The sequence below is a fragment of the Charadrius vociferus genome, unplaced genomic scaffold (assembly GCF_000708025.1).
Source record: "Charadrius vociferus isolate BGI_N301 unplaced genomic scaffold, ASM70802v2 scaffold326, whole genome shotgun sequence".
NCBI lineage: Eukaryota > Metazoa > Chordata > Aves > Charadriiformes > Charadriidae > Charadrius > Charadrius vociferus.
The window spans coordinates 1,586,871-1,606,693 of NW_009649062.1; the positions used below are offsets into that span (position 1 = coordinate 1,586,871).

Sequence of the window (19,823 nt, forward strand, 5' to 3'; positions counted from 1 at the left end):
CTGCTTCCCCAGGGTTCTCTGCTTTCTACACAGAGACAGGGCAAGCATTCAAGCTGTGGGAGGTGCAATATCAGAAAAGAAAGAGCAGAGATGTATTTATTACACCATGCTAGGATCAAACTGTAATTTTGTAATTATTGTGTGAATTGTAATCACAAGCAAGCTATTTACTGTCATCGCTTCCATTTGGCACACAAACACAACATGCACAAAATCTGCTGTTGTCTCCTGCACTGACTTAGTGATTCCTATCTTAAAGAAAAGGCTTCTGAGTGAAAAGGACCATCCGTGCTGGCAGCAGCAGGCAGGAAAGCAGAACACAGCGCGAGTATATGGGAAAACCATCGCGAGAGCCAGACGAGCCATCCAGGCTTGCAGACTCCACTGCAGTGAAAGGACATAGAGGTGACTCCGATTTAGGATCCTTCATGGTCACGCTGTCTGACTGTACACCTCTTTAGTGTAACTTGGGGTTTTTTTGATTTGCTGTGTGGGGATGAAAATACCTCCTGAAAAGCAATTAAGCTGCTGAATGTTTACTGAAGCTATGCTAGTAGATGGAACAAAAGGCTCATTCTACCAGAATAAAATACTGGACATCAGTATGGGGGGAGTTCAAAGATAAAATGAGCTAAAAGATAATAATTCTGATCAAATTTCTTTTAAAAGAAGACTGAGCCTGGAATATATAAGTCCCACATTTGCATAGTGAAATCATGTTTACTTTCATAAATTTTGTCTATGCAATGCAGACTTGAGTGCAAATTCTCCTGGTTCCTATCTTTAATACCTACTGGTGTGTGCAAATATGTAGATCTGAACATTTTAAATGGAAGCCAGAATGAGGAGAAAGTGTGGTTTAACACTTTGGGAATGCAAATCCAGGTGAGTGGTTTTATTCATAGACTGGCCATAGCCTTTGCACATGGCCTTGGACATTAATTCTACCTTGCTTCTCAATTTAAAAACGAGAAGTCCTCCCTTTTTAAAAATCAAAAGTTCTGGCCATGACCTGAATATAAATCACAAGCAGACTGAGGAGGGCTCAGGGATGAGAGATATTATCAAGAGACGGAGAGATGAGACCATCGAGCAAGTCAGTATACAAAGCTGGACAAAACAAGAGTGGTTTTCCCAAAGACTATCTCAAAGATTCAGAGGTTTAGTTCTCTCCAACATATAATTGGAGCAGAGTGTCGAAACCAAACAGAAAGTCAAGCTCAGCTCTGCCTTATGGCCACGATGCACAACTATCACCCGTGAGGTAAGCATTCAGATGTGGTACCACATGGTGGGTACGAAGAGGTTGATAGGATCGGGAGTGAAAACTACCTCTCAGCGTTAAAGCGAGAGCTCCCAAGAGAGACCGTACGTGAGTAGCTGTGCATTTGAAGAGGTCAGAGACAAAAAATACTGCTCATTAGGACATCAGAAATTTCTGACAGAAAATGGCAACTAAATGACTGCCAAAAGCTCCTTTGGTACAAGTGGCTAAAACTCTTTATATAGTAAGAGCCTCTACCTTCTCCAAACTTTCACTCATTTTTCACAGCAAATTCAATCTGAAGAGTTTTCCTGTGGCTTATAAGTATCTAGAGACAAGTGCTTCAATTCCAGCATCTAGACCTAACTAGAACCACCGCAAAAGTGTCAAAACAGCACAAGGGAGACAGTTCTCCCAGTAACTCAGACAGTTAATCATGCAGCATGGCCTTACGAGATTCCCAAAATGAGCACGTCAAAAAGCTTATCTGAATGACTCATCAAAGCCGCCAAGTAAAACTGGAAGAGTTTAATCTGAAGTGAAACGTCACTGCATTGCAAATGCTCTTATGCTTCTGACAGCGGCTGAGCTTGATTCCAGCTCAGCAACCTTCGCTTTTGTGTTTCCTCATAGAGCATTCTCATTTATTATCCAGGTGACCACAGCAGCTAACAACAGCCCAGGTCAAGCTTCACTGACTTTCATTTGAAAAACTTCATGCTGATTTTAAGAGTCTTTGGACCAGATCTGATGCACAACTCAAATATTTGCATAACTATAGACTACTTTTTCCCCAGAATAATTCCATGATGGATTTTTATGATACATCAAGACAGATGGAGAGTTGAGACCATTGTACAGGTCAGTATACTTGCACCAAATGTGATATCAAAGCAGTAGATTTTTTTCTCTTTGCCACTTCTTTTATCTAGGTTTTCTTTTGTATAGCAAAGTGTCAAGAGAAAACAAATGCTGAGTCAATACTTCAGAGATTAGATTAATATGTAACACAGCTAATGAAATTTGTAGTTAAGCTGAAGTTTTGTTTTGCTGGATTTTGTTTTTGGCAGCTTGAACTGCCTAAAATCCTAATTCAATTGCAATCTACTCACATAGCACAGCTGTTTTGCTTGGCTAAACTTTTCTCACCACTTAATACGATACTTTTTTATTTAACTTTCAGTTTTGTCGAGGAGCCCCAGTGGGTCTTTTAAAACAGAAGATTATTATTAGAAATTAATTAAGTATTCTTTTCAATTCTGCCTCCTGAGAGTAACTAGGCATTGCTGCGGATCTCCTCTGCATTAAGACATTACTGATTGTCATTCGAAAGATGATAGTGCGGATGTCTCATCTGGAAGATACATAACTCCATAAATTTGAAAGATTTGAAAGACATTTAATACAAAATATAATAAATCAGTACAAATATTAAACATATAATTGCAATGTCACATATAGAGCAGGCATGTGAAGACTATAACACTAGAATAAAAATAAACACACATTCCAAAGACAAAAAAAAAATCTTCTTGCAATTATAGGACCCTGAGGATCTACACTTAATCCATCTTTCAGCACATTGTAAACACCGACTAAACAATTCTAAGAACATCAAATGCAATTAAAGAAAAGGCAGTTGATTTGATGGGGTTTTTTTTAAGTGACCAGTGTATACAAAGGGTTTATTGTCACTGCCCCACCTTCCATTGCACGTGACACAGTGCACAGGAGCACAGACTAAGGCTCCCACCTCTGACGGTGGGCTCAGCTGGCACTACCTGGCTTTTTCTAAGTGAACCAAATCCACCTGAACCATCACAATATCCTGACGACATTTTTGATCTGAGGCCTTGAATGTGTATATTAATGCATTATTCACAGAATTAGCTCTGCATTTACCATGACACTTCATGCCTGAGAGGGCAGTTGGTCTTTTTAATTTTCATTAAACTCAGGGGTATATGTACGATTAACTGCTGCCATAGTCTAACCAGGAAGGGATGTGAAGAGAAGAACGCCACCACGGGTCAACAGCACAACAATCAATCGCTTACTCTTAACAGTAATGTGGAATTCAACTTACTTTTTTGGTCTGTAGTCAGGGATGGACCTGTCCAGTGATATCCTGTCACTGAGTTGGGCATTGTAACCATATTCTTCATACTTAGTCTCCGATTCATGGCTATCATCTCTCAGGGTAGCAGCCATTCCCCCCTGGCCCAGGCCTCCTGGACCTTCAACTAATCCCATAGGCTTTGCCAGACCTAAATGAAAAAGAGAAAAAAAAAAAATCAAATTATTTATATAAATGAAACGGATCTGACCTCTTCTGTGACCACAGAATGTTTTTAGACAAACAAGATCTGAACTCCCATGAAACTCAGCTCTGGAACCCTCATGGCTCTGTGGAAATTATCCTCAGCTTTTCAGCCAGAGTCCATCTTGTAGTATCAATGTGTAATTATTAATAAGCAAACTATAAAGAATCAATTAGCATCTTTCACAGCCTCTCCTTTTTCCTGCATAAATCCCTGGAAACAGGGAACTTGATTCCAAACATTCCAAAATGCCTAATTATCCTTAAGAGATTTAATTTCAACTCACTATGTCTGCATTTGAAATGTACAATTCAGATTAAGAGGTCTTAGGGACTTCTTACTAAAACTTACCACTTCCCACAATAGCCTGTCCTGGGGGTTAGGTGCCCTCAACTGCTAACGGTGTTCAACTGAAAGATACCATCACTAAACACTGTACATACTAAATCCCTTCATGAAGTCCAGCAGAAGCTCAAATACTCAGGAGAGATGGAAAAGGAGTATGAGGAGAAAAGGTAAATTTTCCTCATACAAACTGGAGGCCAGGCCCTTTCCCAGTATAGCCCATTAGAATTCCATTCATTTTAAGGGAGATAATGTTGAATTTCTACCACGCAGAGATTTGCCAGTTTAACCCCATATTAATGTCAGTTCTGGAGTAAGTGTTGGAGCTGAGGCACGTGCTCTGTGGCTCTAAGACCACCTGCAGCTCTTGAATGGTTCAGGTTTGGTTCCCATGCTGGGAATACAGCTCTGTGACTGGTCACCAGCTGCTCCTGGCTGGGAAATACAGGGTAAATCTAACATCACTATGTGAGTCAATAGATAGGTCATTTGGACTCAACTGTACACCTTGCCCTGCCTGTTCCCACAGAGATGTGCTAAAACTATTAAGGAGCTGACACCATCTCTCACCTGGGAATTACTCTGGATATCCTCTGCCCTTCAGATCTCTGACAAACGAAATATGTGTATTACGTAGGATACTCAGCTCTATACAGTTTATAGGATCAGAAAGTTTGGACACACTTGAGCTAAAATGATTAACCCCACGTTGCTTAGGGATGAGATATTAGCCTGTCAACAATGTGTTTCATAGGTTTCATTCAGTGGTATATTACTGCTCAACTCAAAAACACATGTAAAACAAAACTGAACTAACATAAAAAATGCCCATATGATCACATCGACAAGAACTTCTTCCATGGCAACAGGCAGTTAACTTGGTGCTGAATTCTCATAAATAAGCTCTTCAAATATCCTGTGTTTAATGTCAAAGCTTTCCTTTCCAAAAGGCCGCCTATCAACAAGTCATTATAAGCAAAAAAGTTATTTATAATAGTCTTGGGGATACCATACAGAAATGTGCAAATATCCTCCAAATCATTTTCAACGCCGAGCAAAACAATTAGTTTGACCCGCTCAACATTTTTCAAATTAAGAATTTTTCAAGAGGAAAATGTCATTATTTCAACTATATAATTAAAGAGAAAGACAGAAAGAAACTGTCAACATTTGCTAGGAACAAACACGCAAGGCAGTACAAAGCTGGGACTTGCTTCTTTAAGTCACAATAAGGTCTGGGACAGTTTAGTCCCTCATGGAGGAATGTCTCTTGCACCTCACTGCTAACACTGTCCTCGCTTGTTATTGCTCCATCATCATCTCTGCTTAATTACAGGACAGAACAGAGAGACAGTGGTTCGTTAGTGGTCTGAAAGAATAAAGTTGGCATTTTCTGCTGTAGGTGCTTATGAGAAAACCCTGTGCTGAGGTTAAGAGCAACACTACAAATAGTCTGGCTGAATATAGAAGGACTGAGTACCTGCAGTACTTGTGAAATTTGGTACTGAATTTCAGACACTGCCTACAGAAATTCATCCCTCATACTGCAATCAGTGATCCCAAGTCAGGACGGAACTTGTTTGTGTTTGTGTCTTTGATGTCTTCTTCATGTTCTTCATCATCATGCACTGAAACGCTCAACTGCCTCAGAGTGAATCATGACTCTTAGCAGGGGGAGGGAGGGCAGAAGAAGGAAAAAGGACACCCTACAGAAAAACATTCTTGGCATGGCCAAGCTTTTGAAAAATTCAGACAGCTCCAAGCGTTCAAGCCTAGTGAGTTGTTGAAAAGAAGGGAAAACAAGAGGCTCGCACAGCCATGGTCTCATTATAGGCATGTGAGGGAGGTGAGCTCCAGGTCTCACTAGCAAGGGAGATCGAAGAGAGGCACGAGCAGAAGCCCCACAGGCCCTGCACCCATGAGGGGAAAGCACAAAGATGAAGCTTCAAAACAGCACCTTTTTCTAGGGTATTGTATTACTGGTACACAGAGAGAAAAGACGAAAGCACCGAGCTACTGGGATTGATACTGATGCTTCATCAATAATGAACTTCTTCAAAGCTGTAAGTGAAACAAAATGCCAGGAAAAATGAAAGGTATGCTCAAGGCAAGGGAACGTGGTATCAGTACACAGCTCTCTTCTTCAGTCAGTCACACTGCCAAACTAGGATCTTGGACCACCTTGGATGACTTATCCCCCAACATTTGGCAAAACAGAGCCTTCCTGCTGTTTAATGACTACTCTTCCTCGCAGGCCTCCTGTGTTGTCTTCCTCTCCCAAACACGTTTTCCTCTAGGAAGGTATGGAACAAACCCAGAAGACAAACAGGAAAGTGCTCTTGTCTTGTCTCAAAATGCACAAGGAGAATGCAAGAAATCAGTTCAGCTGGACTGAGTTGAGCCCCAGCAGGATGGCAGAGCACCTACTCCTGCTCACCACCTTCCCACTAACAAAAAAAAATAATCACAAGGAGTCACCAGCACAAGCCACTAAACCCCAGAGAATTTGGACCTAATGCAACAACTGCAAAAAAGCAAGCAGAAGCTTTCCAAAGATTATTATAACTGTTTCAAATACCTATATAGTTTTCATTCATGTCTCATGCTATTCCTGAATTCATGAAACTCTTTTGAGGTATGTGCAGAAATATTTAGAAAGCCTTTGCATCCCTGGCTCAGCCATGCTCCCCCTCTGTGCAGAAGAAGAGGGGGTAAGAGTCTGTCTTGTGACCTTCGGTTGGCCACACCAATCTCTGCCCAGCTGAAAACCTGACGTCTCTTTTTTCAGGTGTCTCTGCTGTCCAGACTTTTGGCCAAGGTAGCAATTCACTCGGAGACAAATCCAAAACATAGCACTGTGTGTTCAATTGCTGCTTACTAAGAGTCACAACTGAGCGCGCTGGGTCTGGATAGGACTTACGACACTGGTTGCCACCCCCCAGTGCAGTCCTGACAGGTTCTATTGTAGTTATTACAAGTATTGTGATGCCTACAGTTTGTTTTTAATGCACAAACACACCAATGATTCCTACTCTCAGTGATTAATATTAGCCTGTGATCTCTTGAAAAACAGTATTCCCCCCGAAAAACTGAACAGATTTACTTTATACATCACAAAGTACTCTTCTTTATTGCTCACATTTCTTTGCAGAAATGTACCTTATGAATCTTTCTTCCACTAAAACTGGTTCAAAAATATCTCACAGCAATCATCATCAAGCAATTGGGTTAGCATCAGTGATCAACCTGCAGCTGGGTACTACACTTCTGCATTCGGCATGGACAAGGAGAAACTAGCACAAGGGAGGCTCACAATTAGGAACTGATAGAATCCAACGGGGTCATGGCAAAGGAACAAGCTGTAAGCTAAAAATGTGATATTGTGATATTTGGGGTATTTAAGAAAGACTATTTGAATTTTCTAATGAAATAATTTTCTGTAAGAAAAGTGGAGAACGAGAGAGTCATAGTTTCAGCTGAAACATGACTAAAACTCTAAGAGTTATGTTGCAGTTAGTTATTTCAAACAGCGGAAATTCTTTTACCTTACTAAGTGAAGCACTTCAATATTTCTGAAAATATCTTAGGGAGCTTCATTTTGATGGAAATTGTAACATTTGTCCCTTTTGTTCCAATTCAGGATGAGGGGCGCTTTGGCACTTTGACCAGCTTTAGTATTCCTTTAGGAAAAATGGAACAGAAGGCCCTAATGTTGCCATCCCTGGCGTGACAACTAGTCCTTGCTCAATTAATTACAGAAATTACATGTCTGAGACTCTAGATCTCTCCCCACCCAAAAGGAAATACACAGCAGCCTAATCTTCCTGCATGATACAGCCTTAGACTTAAAAGACACTAATAGCAAGCAGTGGTGCTGCATGCCTCTGCTTTACTTGCCCGATATACGGCATCTTAAAGGGGGCTCAGTTTCAGAGAAAAGTCAAAAAAAAAAAAAAAAAAGCACAAGCAGGACTTATTAAAAGGAAGTCAAATTCGGCACTTTAGAAGTTAAAGAATCCAGACAACTAGACGCTTCATAAAGTCTATGTCCTTGAAAGACTCCAATGTGGAAAACTATTTGCTGATCATCTGGAATCATCTGGGCTGGGTTCTGATGTTACATCAAAGCAAACTGAAGATGACTGTAATAAAGTTAACTGACCTGCTTTGATGAAAGGGACTCCAAGATGTGGCATGCTCGTTTGACTTTAAGCAACAATTTAATTCCAGTAGTTGAAAACTTCAGTCTTTATACTATGTGTTCTTGTAGTTTACAGAACAAAACACTTGCATCTTTATGGCACAAGTAACAGGAGAATAAAACTTTCAACCCACAGGAAGCTTCAAGCACTTTGTTTGCTACTTTTCTTATGAGATAGTAAGTTAGATAGCCTTCCAAATAATGCATAATGACAATTATTTCATATACTTTTTTTCTAAATCTGATATTCTGCCTCTTCGTGCTCATAATCTTATCTTGTTCTAGGAAAGTTCTAGGAAAGAGTCATCATATGTCTGACTTACTCTCCGAACATATTGCTGTGAGGGTTTTTCCCCATTCATTACCCAAATTGTAGCCTAGTCTGACTGACAGTTATTATAGCAATGCAGTAACATTGACCAATATGCAGCAGCAATTAAATGAATGATATCACATTGCTTCATTCTGCAAGAAAAGCACTAAATTGTCTCTAGAAGTTTTTAGGAACAATGAATATAGTATATTTTTTATATATGTGTGTTAAATTCAGCAATTACAGGCAATGTTCTTCAACGCTTGGTTGGTTTGCTAGACACAATATTTCTCACATGGGACAACATTTGCATGGCATTTTTCATCTCAAAGCATTACCTGTTGCTTTAGCAAATGTCTCCTCAACAGAGTGCTTTGCCCCAAGACTACCTAAGTGAAGATCATAACTCACTAACCCCCAAATCCACACATATCTGTGTCAGCCTTTTGTGGAAAAAAAACCAACCCCAAAACAACAACAAAAACCCCAAACCAGAAAAGGGGTGCCAGTTCAGCAGTATCTTCTCAAAAAGATCAGTGTTAAGAGATGGGACTGGGAGGCAGGTAATGGGAGACGGTGTCCCCAGGTTTGGCTGAGGCAGAAGCTGCTGGTGAACAAGACACACCTTCCAGCATGTCCTCCGGGTCCTCATCCAAGGGGCGTCCCACAGTCTGGGACCACTGAGCAGAATCATCTCCTCAGAGGCCTTCCAGCACGCCAAACATGGGAACAACATCTGGGAGGACATGGAGGAGCAGAATACTCTACAGCAGTGGTCCCACAGGATGCGTAGGTGGGCTGCCAAAGACAGAGAGTCAGTAAAGAACAAGTTATCTGTGCCTAACCGCTTGGGTTTCTGCTCAGCAAAAACCAGGGACAGCCCATAGGAGCATTCATTCCCGCAGGTCTCGCCTACTGGAACAGGGAAAGGGATACATTTCTGGAAATACTGCTGCTCGGCAGAGAGACAATTGCTATCGATTTGATCTGCTGGGTGTTCAGGTCCTACAGTGATGGGGAGCAGTATAAAACCTGAAAAAGACAGATGGAGAAGTGCTTCTGGTTCAACTTGCAGCATATATCTGGGTTTTAACCAAGGCTGATCAGATGAGAGGGCTTTTCCATTCTCTTCTTATTTGAAAACCTGCTGGAGACTTCCAGGTCCTCACCTTATATACGCATTGTCTACCAATGTCTCTAACTAGCACCCATTTCACCCATTTTTCCATGGCTTGTGAAACCACTGTGGGCAGGGTACAGAAGCGTTGCTGATAGCGTAACCCTGTGTCAGAGCAAAGGATTGAAAACATGCTGCCAGCTCTGAAATGGTGATGGGCACAGAGGGGAGAGAGCGAACAGCAGTGGCAATGCCCCGTGAGCAGCTATTTTTAAAGCTGTCTTTATTTTACATTTTTAGACTAAAAAGATCTACAGTCCATACACTGGGATCAGCTATACCCAGTGCAACGCCGCAGATGACAATGAGGTCACAAATAATTAGTGTCTGTCATTCATTTCAAATTTATTGCTCTCACTGCAGAGATTTCTGTGTAAGAAGACAGAAATTGCTGGGAGAATGGAGCACAGAATGAACCAGTCTTAGTTTCTTAACCAGATTAATTACTCTGCAGGATGCATAATTTTCTAGGAAGAGAAGAGACCTTCTATTTTTCACCATAAACCCTGTCACAATGGGAAAATTACTGAGGAGATTTATGTGAGAAACTATGACAAAAGCAAGATCAAACTACATCCGTCATTATTTTAGTAGTTTTCTCTCTTTTTTTTTTTTTTTTATTTGCAACACAATTACAGGCATCTGTAAATCAGGTTCAGCCAAGGTTCTCAAGACGTAATTAACCTTTTGACAATTCAAAATAAAAATAAGCAATTGAGAATAATTATACACCCACATTCACAATAGCACAGGTCTGTTCTTAGCCTTTTCCTGGCCTTCCTGTCACTTTTGGCAAGGCCACCCCCCCTTCAGTGGCTGCAGCTCTGCTCCCGCACCTCATCCCTCTGTCATCAAAAGTCTGCCCAGGTGGTACCAGGGATGCTGGGCGCAACCACAAGGCCTTCTCCATCACCAGTGCCACCAGACTGGGTAAGCACTGAGAGAACTGCTGAGAAATCTCTGAAACGCCCTCGCTGCCCTGTCTCAGTCTTCAGTTTGGCCTCCAAAGCCAAACTTCCGAGCTTTATCTACACTTAGGCCATCCGCACTCTTGAATAACTACACAAAAGTTTACCGATTCCTAGCACCTTAAAAGGAGGAAATAAACCATTTCCCTCTAAAAAAACCCTGGCATAGTCCCCCAGCAGTTTTACCCACAACCCCTGAAACACTTCGTTCTCTTTTTAACAGGAAACATAAAACTCATTATTAGCAAAACAGTTGTTGCCTTCCTTTTCCAATTCTGATTTCTTAGCTGAAAACATCCCTGCATACCTTGTAAGGCAATAAAAATCTTTAGATCCTAGTTTAACCAAGAGAAAAAGAATTGAGGGGCAATAGCAACTCTACACAGATTGACAAAGCTGACTTTCAGCATTTCCAGTGATGTATTTTGAAAGAAAAGAAAAAGGTTCATAGACTCTAGAATAGGTTCAGTAACACAACTAAAACAATCCTCAGCTTACAACATTTTTTTTAAGCAAGCTCTGTATAAAACCACCTTTCTGGAAGCAGGTATTAAACTATTTACATCTAATGAATCAGCCCGAATGCTTCCATCTTGAATTAGTGTATTGTGCTAATTTCGTAACCTCATTCTGTTGCAACTAGAAACTTCAGATGAAGGTTACAGCCGCACTGACTGGCATATCTGTAGGCATGGAGGGAAAAAAACTGGTCTTCCTCCTTCAGGAGTTAACGGTACGTGTTAGAGCGAAGCAGATGCACCAGAAAAGCAGCTGGTTGGAGGAGGAGGAAGAAAGAGCAACACGAGTGAGCTGTTCAACACTAAGCAAAAGGTCTCAGCTCACCAGTTGTCTTGCTGTTTACAGCTCCGTTTTAGTGATCCCTAAAAATAACCGAGAGGAACAAGTTTTCCAAAATAACTTGTTTACATCAGGGGAAGGCTCAATTGCATAAACAGTGCTTTGCCTCTCGTACACACCTCGCACAGCCCGGGGACGCTCTGGTCGCTGCTCAGTTCAGTCCGTCATCCAGAGTGGCTGGCAGAGGAGACATCCTGGGGAGGCCAAGCAAGTCCCTACGGGGCACAGTTGCTTCAGCCAAGAGAAAAGGTGACATGAGCTTTGTCTTAATACCAGATTGAGCTGATGACTCCTACCAGGCAGACGGTTTGACAAAGAAGGGACATAGAGAGGCTACAAAATGGCGGCAGTAACTACTTTTACAAAATGCTTTGAAATCTCTCGATAAAAAGCACCCAAGTTATTTACTACATTCCAAAAGAAGCAGATTTTGGGCTTGAGATTCAGCATCAGAAAAAAGATCTCTTTTTCAGAAATAAACAAAATCCTTCTGCCTTGGATACTTCAGCCATTGAGGTACCCCAGGATGATGTTTTTGTACCAGCTGGTATTGGTTCACGTGTCCTCTCCTTGGGCTACTGAAAAGCAGCCCCCACTGTACAGAAAGTTATGGTACTTGGAGCTCTTTTGCAACTGTCACTGAAATATCGCAGTGCCTCCCAAACACCAGTGAAGTTGGACTCCCAGTGCCCCTTGAGGTTGGAATGAGTCATCCTACCCACCTCTGGGCAGAAATGACCTGCTGGAAGGTTAAGGAACTCCGCAGGATTGCACAAGATATGGCAGTGGAGCCAGAAATCAAATGCAGTAACTGCCTGAATACTCCCGTAAATACTGCACAAACTACGGTTAATGAAGAAATGACCACAGCTGAAGAGTGGCTCTGTGCATTTGTTGCCTTGGAGAATATGAAAAAAATGTTTTGTCCCACAGGCATAAATTTGCTGAATGCATTAGCAGCTCAGTGCACCAAAACTAAACCTGGAAAAGTAAAAGCATTTTGCAGTTGCAAGCGCAAGGATCAACAATATCCAGAAAAAAAGCTTATTTGGAACTATTTCACTATTTGACACTATTTTCAGTCAACTTTGCGAACAGTAGTATGCAGCACGAGGAGTCAGTACTGTCTGGTTCATGATTCAATCTAAATGTTAAACAGAGCCTAGCCCTTAATTTCTGCATATCCCAACTTCCCATATCCCAAATCAGTTTCTCCTGCCACCACCCTGCAGTAAGCTTACATAATATATAAGATTTGCTGCCCAGGGAACTGATCTGATTTTTGTCCGTATCAAAGGTGCTTACTTTCTGGGCTAGAAGGAATGCTGTATGTGGAGATTTAGCTTTACATACAGAAGCATTCACCAAATCGCACTCCCCAGGGACACAGGCTCCAACTTTCTGCAGAGGAAAGCAACAAACAAAATCCCATCCAATTTAAATGACTCCACCACTTCCATTTATCTGAAATCCAAAATACAGTCCTATTTTTTATAGTTGTAATCAAGTTTGCTACATCCTTGCTCGAAAGATTTATATCCCCTAGTATCCAGTATCAGCCCCGAATATCTGAAGATATACCAGGGAGAAGACAAACAGTACCCTGTGGCTGATGGTTCCTAAAGGAAAAAAATACAATAACTTGTAAAGCTGAAGCACTTAATCTGCAACTTTTTGGGTCTAGAAACTAGGTGATGCACTGTGTTTTTTACCTCGACCTCATCTCCTGACCCTTCCCTCTGTTCGAGTGGGAGCCTGAGACAGTGTTTCTCAACCCTCAGCCACAGATGACTGACAATCCTGTAAGGCATTTCTCTGTGAGAAGACTGCTGAACGGCGGTGAAGGGATGAAGTGATTTGGCAGCTCTGCCTGTAGGAGGGCTGGTCCTTTTCTGCCCACTGAAGCCAGTCAGGCAGAGAGAGCGCAGAATCAGGAGCCTTGGAAACGATGGAGATTGGGACAAATTATCTGGCAAGAGGACTAATATCCAAACCCTTATGTGCTTTGCCCTGTGTTTCTTCTCCTTTTTTAAAATGGGGACATTTTCTGGTTGCAGAGAGCACTCTGTGGCACAGCCTATGAATATCTGTCAAGTGCTCGAAATACATTCGATGGAAAATGCCATAAAAATGCCCAGGGCTGTTATTGGCATCTGGGCTAGAAGCCGACCCTTATTCCATCCTACACACTCTACCCCTACCACATCGATGCATTAATGCTTAAACCCTTTATAGGAAGCTGTACTAGGACAGGATTTGGCCAGAACAGCTTTTTTTCTTAGTGTTTTCACAGCATGGAGTCTAGATTCAGGACACCATTGTAGCAGATGCTACACAAGCCCAGAAAGACAGTTCCTACCCCAAAGAGCTCGCTATCAACGTGGAGGACAAGAAGCAGATGAAGAAAGATAATCAGGGAAGATGACAACACGGATCAGCGAGAGAGGCAGAGCTTGCAGTGCAACGGTGGCCTGTAGATTCATCCTTGCCATAACAGCAAGAAAACATGTTGCTTCATAGCCCACTGGAGGATCTTCTGTTCTACCTCATTGAACAGGTTCTATTTCAATGTGCCCCGACACGCAGATGGCTTCTTGGGAATGAAAAGGAGAGGACTCCTACAGGAAAGTAACTGAGGGACAGGATTTATAGTATTTTCCAAAATAACATGATCAAGATGTTTCTGAAATTATTCCTTTTGTAGGAAAGCTTGTGATAAAGGCTCCCTACTCACTGAGGTTATTTTGAGACGATGAAAGATGGCAGTTCTGATATATGTAAGACAGGTTTCCAGCTGAGAAAGCTCAGCACAACTCTTCCTGTGTCTGTAGAGGGACGGAGTCCATGGAGATCACTGGTAAAGCTGCTCCATGCCAAACACAAGATTTCTAGTGCATAACTTAAGACTTGGAGGAAGAGAAGAGCAATATCTGAGTAAATACAAAGAAAAATGTGTAATGGAGGGCCAGGTGTGGGACACAAGCGTAGTAGGAAAAATTCTGTCAGTCGTCTTGGCACAATGTGGAGAATGATCAAGTCCACCAATGTAGACAATAGGTCTGCTGGGGAAATAAAGGAACATACATCCTTGCAGAGCCATTTTCTCTCCCTGACCTGCCATGCAAAGGTTTGGCACACCACTGCTGGCTTCATCAGCCCTCGTACAGGCCCAATTTTTGGTTCATTGGCTTAGCAGAAAGAGTAGCATTGCACAGGCTACTCCCTCTCTAGACACAAAATTCATTAGTGCTTTTTAATTGGAAGAAATACTGTGTTTTTATGTACAGATATCTAATATCAAAAGTAATTGCTTTTATAGAACACTCATTTGGAGCTGGTTTCCCCTTGAGATGAGAAAATGTATTCTAATTACAACAGATAATTCAGGAGGAGATAAACAGATTGATGACTGGAAGGACCAAGAAATAGGAGCTACACAGCCCATTGGAGAGGAAGACAAAAGCTCATTTGTGAGGTAGGACACCGATCCCAAGCCTATAGATAATAAGAGATGCCGGAGTTTTGTCAGAGCCTTGATATAAACAAAACCAATTTCCTAAAGAGCAGGGATCCTTCAACAAGGGAGATCCATGAGAACTATTTTTAAACTTAAATTTTGACTAACAAAAAAAAAAGAGCCTACCCCATATGCATAATTTTAAATTATACGTGTGTGCTTCCGATTTTTCTTTAATTTTCATTTTAATGATCAAAAAGATCATTCACAGAGAGAGATCCATTTGTTTTCTTTAAATAAATAACAGATGCCAAGATTCTTCTAGAAGTTTTAAAATCCCAGAGGACTTGTGGTTTGTGCTGGTGAAACATAAAAAGGATTTTTCTCTTCAGGGCTTTGGAGGAAAGCCAGAAAACTCCTCCTCTGGTGATGGCATAAATCTGGAGTTGGGGGGCGGGGGGAGCTGAAATGTTGGTGTAGCTGCCCGGCAGCCCACTGATATTAAAAGGAGACAAAATCTGAGTGTCATCAGTTTGGTATCTGCCCTCTGGCAGCAGCCAATACCTGAGGCTTCAGAGGAAACGAAACACAAGTCATAAAGCACTTGGCCAATTAAACTCCGCACAGTCCCTGGTAGCAGAGTTCCCTTCTGAACCCCATGGGCAGGTAACCAAAGCCCTGAAGCATAATATTAGATTACCATCATTATCTTTACTCAGACAGGTAGAAATAGGGTTTAAAACTACCCAGTGCCCTTTAAAAGCCCAGCCACTAATATTGGATTCAATGGCCTCCCGCAGCAGCGAATTCTCTGGTACTGTCACGGTCAGAGTGTCACTGACTCACATGAAATGGATCATCTGTATCAATATATTAGATTTTCTTTAATTTTTCCAGGGAAACAGAGGTGAGAACTCCCGGGGAAAGTGATCATTAAAAAGATAACAGAACCATTCTAGAGAAAGGGAAAGGGAGTTCTCCTTGAAAAGCTCCCCGGTGCAAGAGCTAAAACTTTGGGGCTGTTTAATTAGATTCAGGAACAAGCTCCTCCAAGCCAAGTTAAAGGGCTTTCACTTCATAAATGAGGAAAAGATCTTTTGGAAAACAAGGAGTTCGCTTGTGTGAATCAGAGCTAGGGAAGGGAAGGGAAGTGGTGGACCGCTGCGGGAAGGGAGTTCTGATCCGAGGTCTGACAGGACAGAGCCCACAGCTGAAAAGATGCTGTTGGACACAATGACGTTTTCTTGAACCTACAGAGCTGACTGCACATCTTTAATCATTAAAATACCCCTGTGATTTCTGACGCAATTCTGGATGAGAAATCCCTGACTGGCCTATTCTCAGACCAGCTCAAGTACAGCAGTAAATCCCACCGGGATAGGTTCCATAAGGAAGAAATTATCTTTAAATACGAGGACTCTAAAAAAAGCATATCTATCTAACTTCAGGCCCTATGCAGGCTTGCCCTACTCCAGACTCTATTGTGCTGATATTAAAGTCCAAACGAACCAACGGCTGTATCACATCTGACATTGCCAAGCCTGCCTAATTACGTCCTTTCAGCCCAGGTTTCATTCAGGCACCCTTGGGACTGCGCTCCGTCTCCAGGGATTGTGTCCAAGACCGCGCAAGACTCTTCTCTCCCTGCTCAAGGGTGCCTGGTGAGCTCTCGACAAGGGCCAGACAAGCCCATCTCCTGCAGCATCAATTTGCAATCATGCTCCACATTATTTGCAGACATTCATATGCCTCCCTGCTCATTTACCTAAACAGTCTGCTATTAAATTAAACTCACATAATCACACAGGCAGCTTTCCCAATAATAAGTCGCGTACAACACTTGCCATTTTTGTGACTGAAAAGCTCCCAGTTGTTCAACCCGTTTCACACAGCAGAGGATGACAGCATTCAACCCCGTCGTCGGAGCTGCTGGAACTCAAAATCACATGGTGCTTGGAAGTAGGATCTCGATTTTCCACAGCTGTGAGATTAGTCACCAAGTTCACCTCTGGCAACGTAACTACAACAAAGAGACAACGTAACACCTACAGACCTGCTGGCTATGTCCGCTGTTTTCCCTTCCGTGCTCCAAGAGTCACCGTCCGGTGTTTTTGGTTGGCCATGAGAGAATCAAATGATCTGAAAAGGTGCCCAGTTTTGTCAGAGCAGTGCTGGTTCTCTATCTGGTGCCTCTCAATCTTATCATCAGGCATTTCTCCTTGGGAATAGATGGTAAAAGAGATCAGCTGCCATTGAGGACATGAGATTTCAAATATTTCCATCACATCTCTCCAAGAGCCCACACTTGAAAACCAGTTAATTTGGATATCGGTTTTGACAGGAGCCAGAAAGAGCCCTGATTCCTCCATTTTCCTTTCAGTGTGATATTGCCTTATAGGCTCTTTAAAGGTGACATACTTTTCTTTTGCATCATTACACAGCAATATTGATGGCTGGCTTTAAAACATACTCATTTTCCTGACAGACTGCCTATTTTACATCTGTAGATATATGTGTTTTTCTCGAACCGTGTTTGTGTGCTTCTTTCTCAGGCACATCTTTGACACCTCTCAGGAAGTTTGGCTTGGAAATTTGGTTTCAGACAGAACTTGCATCTCTGCTTTTCCTCCCTTCACTTTATTTTCATATCTCATGTCAACATGCGCTACAGCTGTGCCTTACTTGTCAATGCCAGGCTGCAGTGCCTCCCTTCCATCAACTTCTTAATAGACATATGATTTAATTTTCTACCAGCAGGACAAGTCAAAAATTATCTCAAAACCAAACACAGAACCCTTGAAACAGCAAAAATACAGCCCAGAATCCAGCATCTGAACCAAAATGCTTACAAGTCAACAATTTATGGCAGTTTTGAAGCTACAGTGGTTGAAGAAAGTTGCTATGCAGAGAGTCCTAATTGGTGAGACAAACTGGCAGCCACATTTATAGCAGATCTATTAGAGGACGTGCCACAACGGAAGGTCTGATTCTCTCCTGCTCATAGAGGAGGAGGAGGAGCAGGAGGAGTCCACAGTGCTGAGAATAATACTTGGTTTTGAAGTGTCTTGCTGTTGTCTAAGGAAATGTTGAGCTTGGATTTGGTTTTGGCTCTAGAGAGGAAAGTGTTCCCTCTTGAAATTCATAACAGAAAGCGTATTTAGAAATGAAAGACACAATGTCACATGGATAGCCTATAACATACAATTGATCAGGGATTTATCAGGGAAAAATAAAAAGAATTAGGTACCCTGTTCTCTGGAGGAAGTAAATCAAAGGATGAGATAGTTTTGCAAAAGAAAGGAGAAATGAGGATAAATAGCAATTGTCAATAAATTTGAGAAAATAAAGATGTAATGTTAGGGAAAAAATATTGGCACAATGTTTTATTTAAAAGCGGTAATAAAAACATTGCTTACTTTGATTTCTGCCCTTTCTGGTTTATTGTTGATATAAAGATAAATTGACTCAGACTTCCAGGAGCAGGAAAGCTACAATCCACTGTTACAGGCACTTTACAAAACAGCACTGCTATAATACCTGATTCATTATTAACATGATTGGTTTCATTGCATGTTGGTATTTTTACGAATTGACTGTGACCTAGGGCTAGTTTAGGCCTTGACAAACTCACTGCAAGACAAAGTGGGCTGTGTTTGACAAAGGAGGGGTGCATTTGGTAACAGCACACTACTTTGATCCACCTACAGAGCGTGTTTAAAGCTATCACACGCATACAGAATTCAGACCATGTACAAAGACAATGGCCAAGCTTTTGAAATTGTGGATCAGACTTCTCCAATTTACCTTCCTAATGCCACTGACCACCACAGTGCTTATCTGGTTTCCAACAAGGCGGTGTAAAAAGAAATTCAAATTTTCAGAGACTCAATTTTTCTTCAAGCTTTCCTTTACTTTATGCAGAAATTCCATAAAAGAATGAATGTTCCTGTCCCCTGATGTGTCTCAGGTTTGTACTTATGACTGCATTATGAGATGTTAAATTACACAGTAAGAGAGAAATGAAGACAGTGATAGAAGGTGCCTTTATACAGGAGAAGAAGATGCTTCAGAGAAGAGACAGGCATGAATCAGAATTTGAATTTCAGAAAACTGAGATCTGAGTTTACAGCTTGGACTCATCACTCCTCAAGGACACAAAGCAGACGTGCCATCTGGTCGCGCTTAAACTTCAGGTCAGACCCATGCTTCCCATAAGCAGAAAGAGCTTTCCAGTAGCAAACGGTCCCAATGAAAGCCAACACTGAGCCCCCTGGGCCACAAAGGGTGTCTGACGAGATGAGCAGCAGAGCATGCTTCACGCTGCCTAGCAAAGAGCCGCACAGGATCATTTCTCTGCTCCTCGCATAATTTAATTATTCAGTCACTACTGGAAGGTAAGGAGACAAGCTAGTGGGACCCAAGTCTGCCATTTTAGGAAGCTGAAAATAAAGGAGGCTCTCCTGCAGTACTGGTGCAGTGTCAGGAAATTTCATGTTGCTCTAGTTATTAACGGAAGTAAGCAGAAGAACAGAGAAAAAAGCGCTTGCATTAACATCTTGCCAATTAACGGAACAAGCAGAGGAATTCAGTGTGAAGATCTGAGTCTGGTGCCTTTAAAATCTAAGAACTTGATTTTAATGTTTGTGTTTAAATGAGTAAAAATCCCATTTGTCACCAATACGATTTTTAGCCTTGATTGCTAAGAAAAAAAACGTTTGAAGGATCATGCTGTCTGCATTTGTCTATCAGTCTGCTTCCCTCCCTCATACCCTCACCTCACCTCTGCTCGTTAGATTTTGAGGACTGTGTCTAATTTCTGCCAAAGCTTGGCAGACAGTCAGAGGTCTCCAAAAATTACATTTCTGCAAGCGTCACAAAAGTCGACATCTGGGAAGAAAGTGGCACTAAAATGTTCCTGC

General features: G+C 41.8%; 1 protein-coding gene across 1 annotated transcript in view; it reads right to left on the reverse strand.

Moving 5' to 3' along the window:
- The window catches only part of GALNT9 (polypeptide N-acetylgalactosaminyltransferase 9), a 155,486-nt gene that overhangs the window by 120,102 nt on the left and 15,561 nt on the right, over positions 1 to 19,823 (reverse strand). Inside the window, exon 3 of the mRNA XM_009888139.1 lies at positions 3,351 to 3,531. Within this exon, the coding sequence (XP_009886441.1) occupies positions 3,351 to 3,531 (181 nt within the window). The remainder of the gene's footprint in view (positions 1 to 3,350; positions 3,532 to 19,823) is intronic.